General features: G+C 36.1%; 1 protein-coding gene across 1 annotated transcript in view; it reads right to left on the bottom strand.

Moving 5' to 3' along the window:
* Nucleotides 1-16286, bottom strand: part of METAP1 (methionyl aminopeptidase 1) — a 77813-nt gene that overhangs the window by 12046 nt on the left and 49481 nt on the right. Inside the window, exons 4-10 of the mRNA XM_012641068.1 lie at nucleotides 14162-14274; nucleotides 12968-13028; nucleotides 8995-9086; nucleotides 7958-8041; nucleotides 5678-5816; nucleotides 4037-4168; nucleotides 1102-1245 (exon numbers count right to left, since the gene is read on the bottom strand). Coding sequence (XP_012496522.1) covers nucleotides 1102-1245; nucleotides 4037-4168; nucleotides 5678-5816; nucleotides 7958-8041; nucleotides 8995-9086; nucleotides 12968-13028; nucleotides 14162-14274 — 765 coding nt within the window. The remainder of the gene's footprint in view (nucleotides 1-1101; nucleotides 1246-4036; nucleotides 4169-5677; nucleotides 5817-7957; nucleotides 8042-8994; nucleotides 9087-12967; nucleotides 13029-14161; nucleotides 14275-16286) is intronic.

The raw sequence follows: 16286 nt of genomic DNA, 5'->3' as shown, positions 1-16286 counted from the left end.
ACCTCAAGCAAATAAATCACCTCTGTAAGCACAGATTTGTTTTTAAACATAGGGCTAAGAAATTATCCATGAAGTTGTGACGATCCAATGAGATAATGCATATAATCACTGTCATTCTGAAGTTAGTATTAAAAGCTTTCCATGTACTGTTGTCATGCAGGGTTCAAAGTGCCTTCCGTGTATTATCTCACTTAATCCTCATGACCGTTCTCAGGTAGGTACCATTTCCTACTGTTGTACAAATGAGAACACTGAAGCATAAAGAAATACGTGAAAGCGTTTACCTAGCAGTGGTTCGACGTGAGGGCTAAATTCCTTCCTAGGTCACCTGTCCTGGACAGCTTTCATTTCTGGCACTAATTAACAGACTCACTCTTGCACATGTCTTACATCTCCAGAGAAAAGGTTTCTGGACGACACGATCTTAACTTTTCTTTGTTATTCTATCACATAGCACTCAACTCGAGGAAAGGTACTTTGTTTATTTCCCTCTATTTATACAAACAAACAGTACAGTATGTGACATACATTAAGAACTCAAACCGAGCAAGATGAACTTATTTCACCTAAGGCGTCAGCGCGGTTATGGCTAGCCCTGTGGCAGACTGTTGACGGTTCACCAAATTCAGTCCAGAGCACTCAGCTACGTCACATCTCCCAACCTCCCTTGCAGTCACAGGCAGCGACGTGACTGAATTCCTGCCGTCGGAAAATAACTCTAAGTGATTTATGCAGATTCCAGGCTGACTCGCTCAAACCTCCCAAGCGCACCCCTTCAAGCTTCTACCCCTGCTTCCCCCACTATCTTCTGACTCGAAGGGCAACTCCCAAGGTGACCCTGAAAGCCGTAGGTTGAAGATGACAGAGCCTATAGGTTTCAGAATAACTGCCCTGCCCCACAGTGACCAAACACACCTGCCTTGGACTATTACGTGAGCAAGACATGAACACGAATTATGTTTTGAGTGAATGAATGTACATTTTGGGGGTCTGTTACAGCTAACAGATTAATGAATAAGAAACAGTAGTCCTGTTAAATGTGTGAATAAATACTTGTTAAGTAAGTAATTAGCACATACCACATCTTTGGACAGTACTTACTGGCATAGTGGGGCACGTTGGGGGCTGTATGAAAAAGCTTGTGGATTCCATGCCCACAATAGCTCCGAACAACTGAAAACCCATTTGCTTGGGCATGCTTCTGAATGATGTTTCCCAGTTCTCTGTATCGAACACCAGGTTTCACTGAAAGGAAAAGAGAAGATTCATGACAAAGATAATGACAACTGACATTTACTAAGCAATTACTATCTGTGTGCCAGGAACCTTTCTGAACGCTTTATATGCCTCTGTGCCCAAATTTACAGATGAGGAGACCAAGGCACACAGAGGCCATAAAGCCAGCAAATGGCAGAGCTCTGATTCAAACTGGGAGTCCCTGCGGTTCTTCCTTTGATGTCAAAAAAAGAAGGCCCTTCACAGTATTGAGGGGTGGGGGACAGGCAACTTTTGCTTTCTCTAATGATAAAGAATAAACAATAGAATGGAAAATATACTTTTCTTCTCATTCTTCCCTAAGGTCAAGTGTTCTATTCTATTCCATGAAAGTAAGAAGACGAGATACAGTGCACCAGGAGAAAAAGGAATGTCCAAAAAGCAAGCTGACTTGTCCCAAGGTTCAGTCTGGTCAACTTCTTAAAGAATTATTTCCCTGGGCTTCTTTATCCCCCACAAAATGGTTCTCGAACTATGCAGAAGATTCTTGAGGTACGCTACAGAGAGGTGCTTCTCACTATGTACTTCCTGCCCTATTTCATCTTCATGACTTTTACTACCATTTCAACGAAAACCAAACAAAAGTGGTTCTCACTGCTGTTCAGGCTCTCCTAGCACTAAGGCCCTAGCAGCTGGGCTCTGCCAGACTCCTGGGGAATCCAGCCATGGTTCCTGGGGCCTAGAACTCTCTACGGTCTCCTACTCTGCCTATCTGATTTCCAAACTGGGGTTCAGGTACAACATTATCTTCCCCATCCATTCCTCAGTAAATAGCTGAAGGAATCATTTTAATTAACATTTTTACTTGCTCTTAACTATATGTCCCAGCTTGATTTTAGGAGGGAGAAGGGGGTTTCTGATTTGAGGAACATGCTGACTTTTGTAATGATTTTCTTTCGTTCCTATCCGCCCAGGGTTGGGAGACAACGAAATTTTAATCCATGTTGCATGGGGAGGGTGGCAAGGAAGAGTCTTCCCTTAATTCTCAAACTGGGGGCAACTTTGGCCCCGAGGCTACTATCTGGAGACATGTGGTTGTCATACAGGGGTGGGTGGTGTAACTGGCATCCAGTAATTAGCGACCAGGGATGCAGCCAAGAATCTTACAATGAGCAGGACAGGCCCCTGCAACAAAAACTATCAGGCCCAGAATGCAGTAAATGCAGAGATTAAGAAACTCTACTCTAGAAGGTTAATTTCAACAACTTTTCAAACTCTCTGGTGTTCTACAGCAGGGTGAGCAGTCAAATTAGTGGAAAATAGGAGGCAAAAATGACATATACAAAGGTATTAATAGCACTTTCCAGAGATCAAGCAACTTTGATTCTTTCCTGGCTACTGTTACGAAGATGCTGCTTTCTGGTAGTTTCTTGACAAGTTCTCGTCACGTGTCTTTGTAAAACAACATTCCAGCTGTCTGCTTTTTTCAATAGAAAAGGAAAAAGGATATAAACATTGAATATATTATCTGGGGAAAAAAAAAAACCTATAACTTATTTAAAACTGAAGCTTTCACAAATGAGAAACTAAACAATAAAATTCTTATCTTGCAGTTCCACCTAGCATACTAAAATAATCAATAGTGGCTGATAAAAAAATTTTACATACTGATAAACAAAAATATATTCTTTTATTTTCATTCCTCCAACTTTATTAAATAAAAACTTTATCTCCCATGCATGTTAAAGAATGAACTAAAAACAATAAAAATAATGGGTCAATGTTATTGGAGATAATTATGTTTGTCTAAAAACTCTGTCCTGTTCAATATTCTGTTGATGATGTATCAGGGTTTTCTAGAGGGGATGGGGGGACGCAGGTAATACACTGAATAATAAAGTGCGAATGGTAAGGATTTAACCGGCAAGCTGTTTGCGTTTGTATTAACAGTCTGTTAACAACTCCAAAAAGCCGTTGTTAACAGCTTTCCTTTCCTTCTCTCATCCCCACAAGATACTGATTTAAAAAAAAGCCTGGATAAGTTGTTTGTATGGACAAAGACAGACAGCCTGAGAAAAATCCTACAGAAATACTCACACCTCTACCCAACACTACAATAGCAAGAAATCTGGAAATCACCAAAATCCAGTAGGGAAATAGGTACAGAAATTTTGATACTATGGAATATGATAAATATCCATTAAAACAATGAGATAGATCTGTGTATGTAGGTACATACAGATGCTGATTTGGAAAGATCACTAAGATATCAGTTGGCAAAATACCAAATTACAGAATATTACAATTTCATTTAACCTAATTAAATACATTCATGTGTGTGTATACATTAACGCACAGGAGATAGAAAAAACCTAAGTGTTAACAGTGGATACCTCTAGATGGAAGAGAAAGAGATGAAAAGCAGAGGAGGAGGGGTGTAAAGGAGAATCACTCACTTTTCTCTCATAATCTTCAGAGTTTTTTAATAAGGAGAACATGGTTATTTACATAGTTGAAAGAATTAAAAAGTAGAATAAAAACTGCACTAAAAAACCATCTGCATACTCCTCCTCATTTATCAGGCGAAGAAAAGGAAGATAAATCACAGATCAAAGAGACAAAGGATGAGCAGCAATCATCTGGTCCACCGCCATCAAGAGTCTCAAACCCCACTTGAATCCACTGCCCCCGAAACCCAGGGCTGACTGGGGCAGAGCAGGGCAGAGCCGGTAGGCGCAAAGACGCACAGCACTGTGGTGACGTGTCGCTCGCGGCCCCTCAGCGCACGGCAGCGCCCCCGGTGCCCCGCACGGAGGCTGACCTGCATCGATGGCTTGCATCAGGCACTCGTACGTGGTCTGAACGAGCTTCCGCGCTCCCTCGTCCACGTCCCCAACGAAGAACGTCTCGTTCAGGTCTCCGTGATAACCGTTGCGATAAAGAGTGATGTCCACTGCAGGAGAAACGTGCAAATATAAAGACCACATTTATTTTCATTGCAACATAGAATTCAGCTTCTCCAACATGACAGCATCAAGCAGCTCAATGAAAAAGGTAAACTCCTGCGTTCTCTAACCAGACACCAACGGATACAGAGTAAGTGCCCAACAGAAACGCCCTGAGTACGATGCGTGAGTTTAGTATCACTCACTGTGGAGAACAGGAACGTGGCCACGCAGCACAGGCCAAACAGTGGGTCTTTATACTCTCACAGTAACTAGATCATTCGCAGCAGAAGAAAGATGTATGCAGGATACAATCATACAAGGTAAATAACCCAACTTAGTAACATTACACTGAGGACTGTGCTACATTTTGACGTTAAATACAAAATAGTATCTTCATTCATCTTTAATGAGTTTCTTCCTCCTCTTAGGAAATAAGTAAATAGAAAAACTTACACTGTTCTATAACTGTATTTTAAAAACTCATCTGCCATTCACTTTATTTGTGAATACTCATCTGTCTCTTTGTCCCGATGTTTAGGAATACGTTACCACTGTACCAGTGTAATACTCTAAATGTATATGTAAAGAGCACACTAAAGGAGTATTTTTAAGTCATGAATTTCAATCACCCCACAAAATTGAAGTATAGGTGTTTTGTGCCTAGCACAACACGTACGTTTCTTACACACCTGAGACATTGTGCACGTAACAAAAATAACAGGGTTTATATGAAGAGCAGGGTTGGTCTCAAAACCTATGCAACTGCATAAACAGATCCCTGAACTAAAGCAGTAACAATTCTAATTAAAATAGTTTCACAGTTAAATCTCCACTATCATTCACAGCCAGCGTAACAACTGGTCAATTCTCCGCAGCCTTATGTAAGTCCTTTAAGATGTCTGATTGCTAAAGAGACTGATTTTATCAATATTAAAAACACTACCTGGGGAAGCCTTCTTCATCAGCATTGGTTTTTACTCAGAGGGCAATGTCTCTGCAGCTGCTTCCTCCACACTTGCAGCTTCCCAAGCCAGCTTAGCACAGGGGTCTTTAAAGCCACTTCCACTCCAAAAAGGCACTTCTGCACGATTTTCAGCTTTTTTCTTAAGGTCCTCCTATATTACTAAGGGCTTCCCCTTGTGTGTAAAAAAGCCTGCCCTGATCTCCTCAAAACCATCAGTGGACTTCAAACGAAAAACCACACTAGACTCAACATCACTTCCGCATTTAATTGACATCTTCCCCCTATTTACCCATCACAAATGAGGTAATAAGCATTACAGAAACACAAGCTGTACCGAACACATCATACTAGAAGGACCTTAAAAACAACATGCAAAAAACTGTATAAAAAAAAAAAAAGGATTCTGTAGATTTCAGAGTGATATTGAATTTTAAATAGGAAAAGTCTCAGGACAGGAAGCAAGTTGAAAAAAACACAAGTCACTAACAGACTCCCCGAACCTTGCTGTTTCTTTGCTCATGGTGACAAAAGCCACTGACATATTTCTTACCATTAACAATGTCACCCTCTTGCAAGGGCCGTCTGTCTGGAATTCCATGGCAGATGACTTCATTTACTGAGGTACAACAAGACTTTGGGAAATTATAATAATTCAGGGGAGAAGGGTAGCAATTTCTTGCAATGCATGCCTATAATAAATTAAAACACAGAGAAAATAATTTGCAATGTGCAAAAGGAAAAACAATCTATATACAATGAATAAATTGAAAAATGTGAAAAAAGTTGAACAGACGCTACCATAAAGAACTTATTTAATATTTTGTTTTAGAAATAGTAGCAGATATTACCTTAAACATTATACAACAGGGTTTGTGCCAGTCACATAGACTGCATGCAAACCATCTTACTGGTAATTTTGCAAAGGAAGAGCAAATTCACATTCAGGTTGAGTATTACTAACCTGAGAATCCAAAATGCTCCAAAATCTGAAGCTTTTGAGCACCAACATGACACTCAAAGGAAATGTTTATTAGAGCATTTTGGATTTCAAATTTTCAGATTAGGGACGCTCAACAAGTTAAGCCTAATTCAAATCTTCCAAAATCCAAATAAATCTGAAATCTGAAACACTTCTAGTACCAAGCATTTCAGATAAGGGATATTCAACCCATATTATAAACATACAAGTGTTACTTTAGAATTAACTACTCCTTATGAAAAATATGTTATTTGAAGTAAACAGGTATTTAAAGTAAATATTAACAAGCATTTTGATGTAATTATAATTTCTAATAGAGAAACAATCCTATATCCTTAGGATCAAAAAGTGAATGCTAGTATAATTAAGAAATGGTAAAGTACTTCCAGAGATACTTTAATCACCATATTCAGTGGAACAAAAATGAAATTCTTAGAGAAAAAATAGTCTTGGTTTCTATAATAAGCCTTATTTTATTTGGATGTTCTCACACAGTGGTAATCACAGCATACGGATTTCTGATTCTATATTGCCACAGTTTTTAGGCTGATAATTTTGTAATGGTTACATAAAATACCATTTGTGAAATATACCATAATTACACTACTAGCAATTATACCACTAGCATGATTATACTACTATTATTGGAAATCTAAATTAATTTGAAGTTTCCTCAATTACAAAAAAAATCCTACAACGAATAACTACGCATCCTGTGGCTTTTCCCTTATTTAGGGAGAAACTTCTATACTTCTTATATCAGTATAAAGAATAGTTGAGAGCACACAGAATCAGACTGTCTTGATTGAAAATGTCAACTCCATCACTTACAAGTTGTGTAACTTTGGACAACTTAATCTCTCTCTTCCTCAGTTTCCTTATCTACAAAACAGAAGTAACGGTACCTACCTCTAGAGGTTGTTGGGGAGACTAAATGAGTTAATGTAAAAGCACTTAAAAGAGCACCTGGCTCCCAAAAAGCACTCAAAATACTACGACTGCAAGCTCTGCATTTTATACTAACATACGGAACAATATCCCCAAATCAGGATTTATAAAATTCTGAACAAAAAAATTTATAAACATTTCCATAGCTCAAGACACACTTTCAAATCCTTTCAAAAGGACTGCCCCAATTTACAATACCACCACCAAGCAAAAGATCACCAGTACCAGTTTCGTCATCTCCACACAAGTGATGGACATCAACATCTTTAAAAACACTAATTTACTAGGTCGTTATAACCTGCGTTGGTGGATTACCAGAGCAAGTCTGGTCCATATCCAGGTGTCGTATTAACTAGCTACCATTCTTCTTTTGTGAACAAGCTGTTCCTACGTGTGTCCTCATCTACTAAAGTCTTACGGTCTCTCTTTGATGGACAGGCAATCTTTATATTTTAAAAACCATGTATCGTATTTACTATAAATATTTATCTAGACTATTTATTACCCTGTTACTGTGGATATGAAAGGGAACATTTGTTTCTACTAATCTAGCTTCAGAAGTCATATTCTTTTATTTCAGAATATTTGATGTATGTAGTGGCATGATTTAATTAAAGAGCTGATAAAATCAGTCATTTTATAAAAGTACAAGTGAAATGCTTATGAAACATGAGCTTTCAGAACCAAGATGTTTCAAGCTCACCTCAGACCTTACTATTACAGATACTTAGAGATGGGAATAAGGACTAGTGAATGTTTTCCATAGTCGAAACAAAGCAAAAACCTGCATTCAAATTAGCTCAACCAGGTTACTTTAGACATTCTTAAGTTTCCTTAATTTTGAAGTCTAAAACATTTAATTACGTGAAAATTTTTTCCAAAGTAAAAAAGTAAAGTTCTTACTAAGTGTACAGCATGATCTATTTCTTCAGTAGTTACACCTGGTTTAATCATCCCAGCAGCAATATCCAAAACTTCTCTAGCAAGCTGGAAAAAATGAATATTTAATATATTCAAAAGAAATGAAATACAAACAGAAATGTGTACCTTGTGGACTGTCTTAGATTTTGTGGAAGATTAGTAAAATGACTCTTCCTTGAATATTACAATTTTATAAGATATATAAATATATTATATAATATATAAATACAAGTAAATAAAATATATAAGTATATATAAATTTTATATAATAATTAGCTAACTAGCAAATAGCTTAATAAGTAAGCTTAACTGATTTCTATATGAAAATGTACATCCTAAGTGATCTAAACAGTAATCAATTGTGGACGCTAAGTCTTCACACATTTCTATAATGGGGTAGGGTGGAAGGAAATAAAAGAATAAATGAATGAATATCTTCAAAGAATCAGAGCAAATAAGTGAAAGGAATATAAAATTTTCTAGATGACCAAAGGAAATCAATATCAAATCACTTTTAAAGCACTGCATAAAAAAATCTTAAAAATCACATCTAAATGAAGAGTATCAATTATTTTTCTTTAGAAAAATAGAAACCCGTGAGTTCATCTGTTAAAGCACAACCACTACTACCATATATCATAGGTACTTCACAACAGGTCCGTTAGTGTTACCTCTTTAAGTCTTAAACTTTGTCCTATGTTATGCCAATTTGTGAAAAAAAAAAAAAAAAATATCATAAAAGCCTGGTTCTTAAAAAAAAAAATACAAGGGGTAAAAGAAAATGATTGTCATCTAAATATAGATTACCTACCAGATTAATTTTCAAATATTTAAGTATTAAAGAATTATTGGCTAAAATTATATTCTAACAATAGTTCAATGAAAAATAAGTATGGCTAGTCATACATAGTCTTACAATGTAACATTTGATACCTTTATCAATCAGCAAATCACTAAGTACTAAGTACTACTTGAACATGTGCTACTCCGTGGTGGAAAAAAAAAAAAAAAGCTCTTACCCTACATACAAGTCTCATCCCTTCTACATCTTCGGATGAGAGTAATTTAATTTGCGAAGTACCTTTAAGAGCCTGTTCAGATTCAGACATTCCTGGAATAGAAAATTGGTAAGTAAAACTAAAATGAAAGGCAAGAGTATTTATTGGCATAATTATATCCCTGATGACATAATAATAGTCAAGTCTCACTGTTTCACACAATGGTATTTCATAATCTAGTGGGTTCCAGGTTAGATTATTTTTAAAATATTTTCAACATGAAAAGAAAATGTGCTAAACAAACTGGAGAAAAAATTCTAAAGAACTTCAGATCTATCAGAAATTAGTCAATATTTATGGAGTACTTATTATATGTCAGGCAATGTGCTAATAAGCTCAGTAAATAAATCATATTTGAACAGTACCACACAACTGACAAATTGTTTTCATGGTCATCATCTCATGAAGCAACTATATAGCAACAAATGATGAGTCAATTACACTATTTTCTGAAGCAGGAACCTAAGTCAATATCTTTAAAACTGCAGTTTGTGACCTTTTGGTGGGCTACAACTAACATTTTTCAGAAAGTAAATAAATGGAATAGAAAACAATAGATTATATTATATAGAGTAAGTGCTCTGTGAAATGTTTGTTAATTTATAGATACATGCACATACGAAGACCATGTTATAAAATCCATTTCTCACTCTGGGTCATAGTCAAAAAAAGTTTAAAAAATACTACCCTAAGAACCTTCACTAATAAAATCTGTTACTTAATTCAAATTTTACATGAATTTAAAAGTAATAAAGCCAGTACAGCAATTATTTCAAAATCTCACGAAAATAACAGAATCATCAACTCATCTTATTTGTAAGTAGTAATGGCCAAATAAAATATTAACAAACAGAATCCAATAAACGCATAATACACCATGAGTTAAGTGAAATTCATAACAAGAAGGCAGGAATAGTTCGATATTAGCAAATCTATTTATCTAACTCATCACAGTCATAAATTGAAGAAGGAAAAACAAATGATCATTGAAAAAGAAAGATAATTCCAATAACATGACCAGCTACCACCTTAACATGATAAATATTAATATAAATCTCAAACCAAAAACCAACATCACAGAATGCACACTATCAGCCCTATTATTTAACAATGTTTTGGCAATACTATTAGCACATGCAATTAAATAAGAGAAAGAAATAAGACACATAAAATTAGAAAAGACAAAATTCTTATTAATATCAAGTACGATTATACACCTCTAGAACAAAAGAATCTGGCAAATGACTAGAAGTAAGAATTCAGCAAGTCGGCAGATTATAAGGTAAATATAACAAAATAAATAACTTTCCCATATACATACAATGAGCTAAAAAAATACAGAAGATACTATTCACAAAAATAACTAAAAAGAATGTACTCGGGAATAAACTTAACAATAAAAGACACATATGAAGAAAATCTGAGAACACTACTGAAAGATATAAAAAAGAGACTTAAATAAGATAGAAAAACATACCCTGTTCTTGGATAGGAAGACTCAATATTGTAAAGGTGCCAATTCTTCCAAAATTAATCTATAAATTTAATACTATCCCAATACAAAAATGCCAACAGGATAATTTTGGTAACCAGACAAGCTGATTCTAAATTTCACATGGAAAAACAAACATGCAAGAATAGCCAGGAAAATTCTGAAAAAGAGGAAAGGTGGGTAAACAGGCCTACCAAGGATTAAAACATTGTACAGCTGTAATAGTTTGGCAATGGCACATGATCAGACAAATGGGTTAATGAAACAGAACAGAATCCAACAACAAACCCAAAGAAATATGAGAATGTAATACAATGATATAGGCTGCATTTCAAACCTATAAGGAAAAGATTGATTTTTTAAATAACCGGTGATGTGATAACCAGGTATTCTTCTGAGAAAAAAATTAAGTTGCATCCCTATTTAACTCCCACTACTAAATAAGATTCAGCTAGATCACAAATTTTTATCATACACACAAAAAGACTGAAACCATAAAAATAATGAAAGAGAACACAGGAAAATAATTTTATAACTTCTTGAATCAGAAAGGTTTTTCTAAGTCATAAAACCATATACACTTTAAAAGAAAACACTGATAAATTTTTATAACAACAAAATACAAAATGGTCAATTGGGAAAAAACATTTTTAGGACATACATCGAAGGATCACCTTAATATAGAAATAACATTTATAAATTAATATGGAAAAAACTAGTAACCTAACAGGGAAAAAAAGGTAAAGGATATGAATAGACAATTCAAGAGGAAAAAAAAAAAAAACCACAAATCACTTTTAATATATACGAGGATGCTCAACCTTACCTATAATTTTAAAATGCAAATTAAAATAACAGCAAAATACCATTTTTCATCTTTCAGATTAGCAAAGATCATAAAGCTTGATAACACACTATGCTGGGACAGATATAGGAGAAAAGAAATTCCCATATGTTTTTAATGGAAATAACAATTGGCAAAAATCACTGAAATCAGTGGTAACTCTCAAAATCAAAAATGTACATATCTTCTGATTCACCTATTTTACTTAAAGCTATTAACCTACAAAAATACTCTCACACACAAAGATGTAAGCACAAAAACAGTTACTGAAAATTGGTAGAAGCAAAAAAAACCTGGAAAAAATCTAAACATCCATTAGTAAGCGTCTAGTTTAATAAATTACGATACATCTACACAATGGAATACTTCAGTCACTGAAAAGAAAGGGTTTGCTTTACATGGGCTTATATGGAATATTTCCAAGACATATTAAGAGAACACAGCAAGCAAGGTGTGTACAGTTTGTTCTCTTAGTGCATAAATGTTGGGTGGAGGTGGCGCTCTAATGTGTTCACACATACAGAACATCTCTTTAAACTTCTGCAAGAAACTGGTAATAGTGGTTACCTCTAAGCAGGAGGACGAACTTTTCACTGTGTAACATTTCATTGTATTAGAATTTACCTTGTTTATGTAGATTTTTAAAAATACAAGTTAATATCCTACTTAAGAATATTAAATAGAGTAGTATTATTAATAAACAGTCTTCTATCATTGAGATTGTCTTTTCCTTCCATTTATCTGTAATGGTGGTGTTTAACTAGATTTTAAAATTATATCCATAAGAACTTAATAAAGCTCTCCACTTCTTAGACAAAGCAAAGACAGCTTAGCTTCCTAGATTAAACCACATGAAACTGCTGATATTCAACCATTTTTGACAGGCAAAATCAGTAATTTCGGATAGTCCAATTTCAATTATATGTACAAGCCCTAAGGTCAGAGACTACTCCATTGACTTGTTTTGCAAATCACCTATCTTCTCTGGATGTCTCCCTATTATCATCTATAAACCGGAGAAGAGGACAGAACCTACCTCAGGAGTGTTGCAAGTGTTAAATGGAGTAACACATGGCAAAGAACTTAGCACAGTGCCTGACACACAGTTAGGCAAAAACCAATGCCAGTTACTATTACAGAATCGTCATCATCACCATTCTCCTCACTACTATCATTATCACCACCATTATTACTCTTTCTGCTACTGTTACAGTCCAAAGTCCTTAGTCAGGCATTCACTCAGGCCTTTACAACCTACTTTTATCTAAATAGATGATGTTTACTTTAGGTAGGAGGACATGGTAAAAATCAAAACTGTTTTTAATCTGGAAGTTGATGTAACACCACAAATACAGTATTATTTTTGAATGCAGTCTTTAACATCTACATAAACAGTATTTTCAGAACTGGGTAGATTTCTGATGAGGGGAAAGAATTTTTAATTCCCTTGAATGTTTGAATACAGCTTGAAAACACAACGTTTACGTTTATTAGAAGCCCAGCACTGAAAGATTTCTATAAGAAAAGCAATCCTTCCCTTTGCAGTAATCGTCAAGCCCACAGATGGGAAAATGAAGAATCGGAATAGCAGAACTTACCTAAGGGATGATCAGCATAATCTGGTCTTTGGATATAACTTGGCACTGGCCTTGTTGGCATCTGAAAACATCAAAGAGGCTAGTTAGAACTGATTTACTAAAATAAATAAACAGGTAAGAAAAATGGAGGAAAAAACACTAAAAAGTTCATTCAGAAGTTTTTGAATGAAAAAAGTTTTAAGTGACAATTTAAATATCCTAACAGGTATCTATTTCACTAAGATGAAGCTCTCTTAGTGTTAACGCCAACTCTTTCTTAGGATACTGAATAAAGGGGAACGTGGTCAAGGCCACTAAGGATTTAAGATCACATGCAGACTACAAGGTGTCCGTGCTGTTCCAGACTGGCACGCTAACAACAACAATAAAACGTCTCAAAGTCAACATACACCAACATATTCCTAGTGATTATCTCTGGAAGGTAGGATTGAGGAGACTTTATGTTTTTCATATTTTTCCAAATTTTTAAAATTCAAAATATATTCCCTTTATTAAAAGAAACTCATCAGTAAAGAGAATTTAAATATTTAAGGATGACAAAGAGATTTCAACTTGTGTGAGTATCTATGTTAAAACTGAGACTCCTATCTGCCGACAACATAGGAAGGGAAAAAACTGCAGAAAAGCCGTATCTAAATTTAGGTAGAAATACATCACAATAAAAAAACTTCAGAGAAGTATAATACAATCAGTCCTCCGTATCTGCAGGCTCCACATCCTGGATTCAACCAACTGTGGATGGAAAATATTTACCTGCGGTTGGCTGAGTCCACTGATGCAGAATCCACGGACGCAAAACCGGTGGATACCCAAGGCTGACTTTAAGGGACTTGAGCATCGGTAGATTTTGGTTTCCGCACAGGGGTGGGGGACTGGGTGGGGGTGTACCGAGAAACAACTGTATATACCACCATCAGGCTGGTCACAAAACAGCTGTTCCACTTTACCCCATACTTTTTAAAAATTAAAAAACTTTTAGTCTTTCATTTAAAATGTTTTCCAATTCTTCCATGATTGCCAGTTATTCCTACAAGCTCCCAAATAATGCACCGTAAGAGCTAAAGAGCTAGAATGCAAGTTCCTTTGCAAACTTAATCCTGATTATATGATTCACTATTGGAATATAAATTACAAGTATCAATTTTAGGGAACTGAAAATTGTAATGTTAAATTCTGATTACCTTATTTACTCACCAGTGGATAATGCGGTCTGAGTTTACCAGTATACCGATACCCTGCCCATGGGTCAGTGTTAATATCACCTTCTACAGTCCAGGAAGACACTTCTCTCTTTGCCTTTTCATCTTCTGAGAGATGGCAGGACAGATGTGAGAGAAAGAGGGAGAGGGAGAGAAAGGAATGTTTCAGTGGTCAAGCTCCTGAGCAGCAGGATACTTTAATTAACTTGTTTTAAATCCAAGCCGAAGACCCCAGGCATAGAAATCCAGGAAACTTCTCCTCTAACATAAATCACCAAAGCTACTGCTTTACCGCTACATTCACGATGTTTGTAACTCCTTTTAGATCTAAGTGTCTTGGAAGAAAAAACCCCATCTAAACATATTCTGTGTTTTTACATAGTATCAAACAGGAACAGCTCATAGACTGCTTTTCTCAAGTAAATGCTAAATGCATTCTTGCTACAATGTCAGCTTATAGGAAGCCCACTTTAAAATATGAAATATAAGCCCCAGCAAAACCTTCCCAACTGAGATCAGCTGTTACAAATGAATTGTATTCTTACTAAAAGAACAGATCCTAAGTAATCCCAAAGGAAATTTAAAGTAAAAAATAATTCTTTTCCACTTAGCTGATGAATGGCTTTCAAGCCATTACTTCAATTATGACCATCATTTGCCTCTTTTCAGAAAGGGGTAATGGGAGGAGGCAGGAAAAATGCAAAGACGAGGGGAGGAAACCATCTGTTGAAAGTTACTGAAAACTCAGTAGAGACATTAAAGATCACACATACACATTCATTTTAGTTATTAATATATAACGGTATTTTATTGAAATGCACCTAAGAATCCTATTCTCACAGAACAGATCCTCTACGGTGTCTGATGTCAGCACACTCAACACACTTCTTACCCACAAAGTACTAACTTTCACTAAAATAAAACTGCTAATTTAAGACTTTAAATACCAGGAATTCAAGTCCTTCCCAGACCAAGTATTGACCTAGACACCTCCCGATGCACACAGATCTTTTCCTGATTACCGTCATGTTATCCTAGGTTTTATTCTCCACCCCCCCAGGAATACTGTTGAGATACAGGTTTTATAAAAGTCAGACTTCAGACTAATTTTGGAAGTGTATGAGGAAAACAAAACTGCCTCCTTGAACAATCTATTTAAGATACAAAATGAGGGAAAGTAGACGCAATCATACGATGCTAAGCTAGAGAGACTCTTAAAGACAATCTAGGCTAACTTCCTTATCTTACAGAAGAGGAAACTGAGGCAGCAGGCAGTGATACAAGAACGCCAGTCCCCAGTCCAGGACTCCCTCCTCAGAGCACGTGGCCAAACTCTGGATGGAAGAGCCCTTGAGGTACAACTGACGAGAATGCAACAAGATAGAAAATCCCTTCACATTACTTTGGAGGAGAACACATTTATACTATTACACATAAAGTGAAGGATAAAAAAGAAGGTATGCTACTTAAGTTTAAGTATCTTTCTCCTCTCTGGAGTTCAAGAAAGCCACTGTGAATTTTAGCATCAATAGGAAAACTGTTTCTCATCACAGGGCAAAAATGGGCTCCATCATTGCCACTAGGGTCAAACATAACAGAAAATAGTTCGAAATGGAGGCCAGCTGAGCCTGCTTCAGCTATGAACTGCATTAAGCGATTCTGTCCAAAACATGAACCTCAAGGATAATTTTCTCCTGAAACCCAGGACAGACTAGCAATCAAGATGCAGGTTTTTCACTTTAACACACTCCTGGGGAGGGAGCAGGAAAGGGTGTAAAGTCTTCCAAGGCTTCCTGTTGATCTGAATTCCCACCTGTCCACAATCTATATTCAAAAGAGAATGGAAAGTAGACAAGTATTATAATATAGCCCAAAAGCTATCTAGGCAAGGTTGAAATATGGCAAGTTCTTTTCTAATCTCTAGATATAATTTACTTGTGGAAATATACACTTAAAAAGTAAGTTAGGGCCGGGCGCGGTGGCTCACGCCTATAATCCTAGCACTCTGGGAGGCTGAGGCCAGTGGATGGCTCAAGGTCAGGAGTTCGAGACCAGCCTGAGCAAGAGCGAGACCCCCGTCTCTACTAAAAAATAGAAAGAAATGATCTGGACAACTAAAA

Source organism: Propithecus coquereli, unplaced genomic scaffold, assembly GCF_000956105.1.
Source record: "Propithecus coquereli isolate 6110/MARCELLA unplaced genomic scaffold, Pcoq_1.0 Scaffold161, whole genome shotgun sequence".
Classification (NCBI taxonomy): Eukaryota; Metazoa; Chordata; class Mammalia; order Primates; family Indriidae; genus Propithecus; species Propithecus coquereli.
Note: the sequence above shows the minus strand (reverse complement) of the source record. Positions and strands in the feature narration are given on the sequence as shown.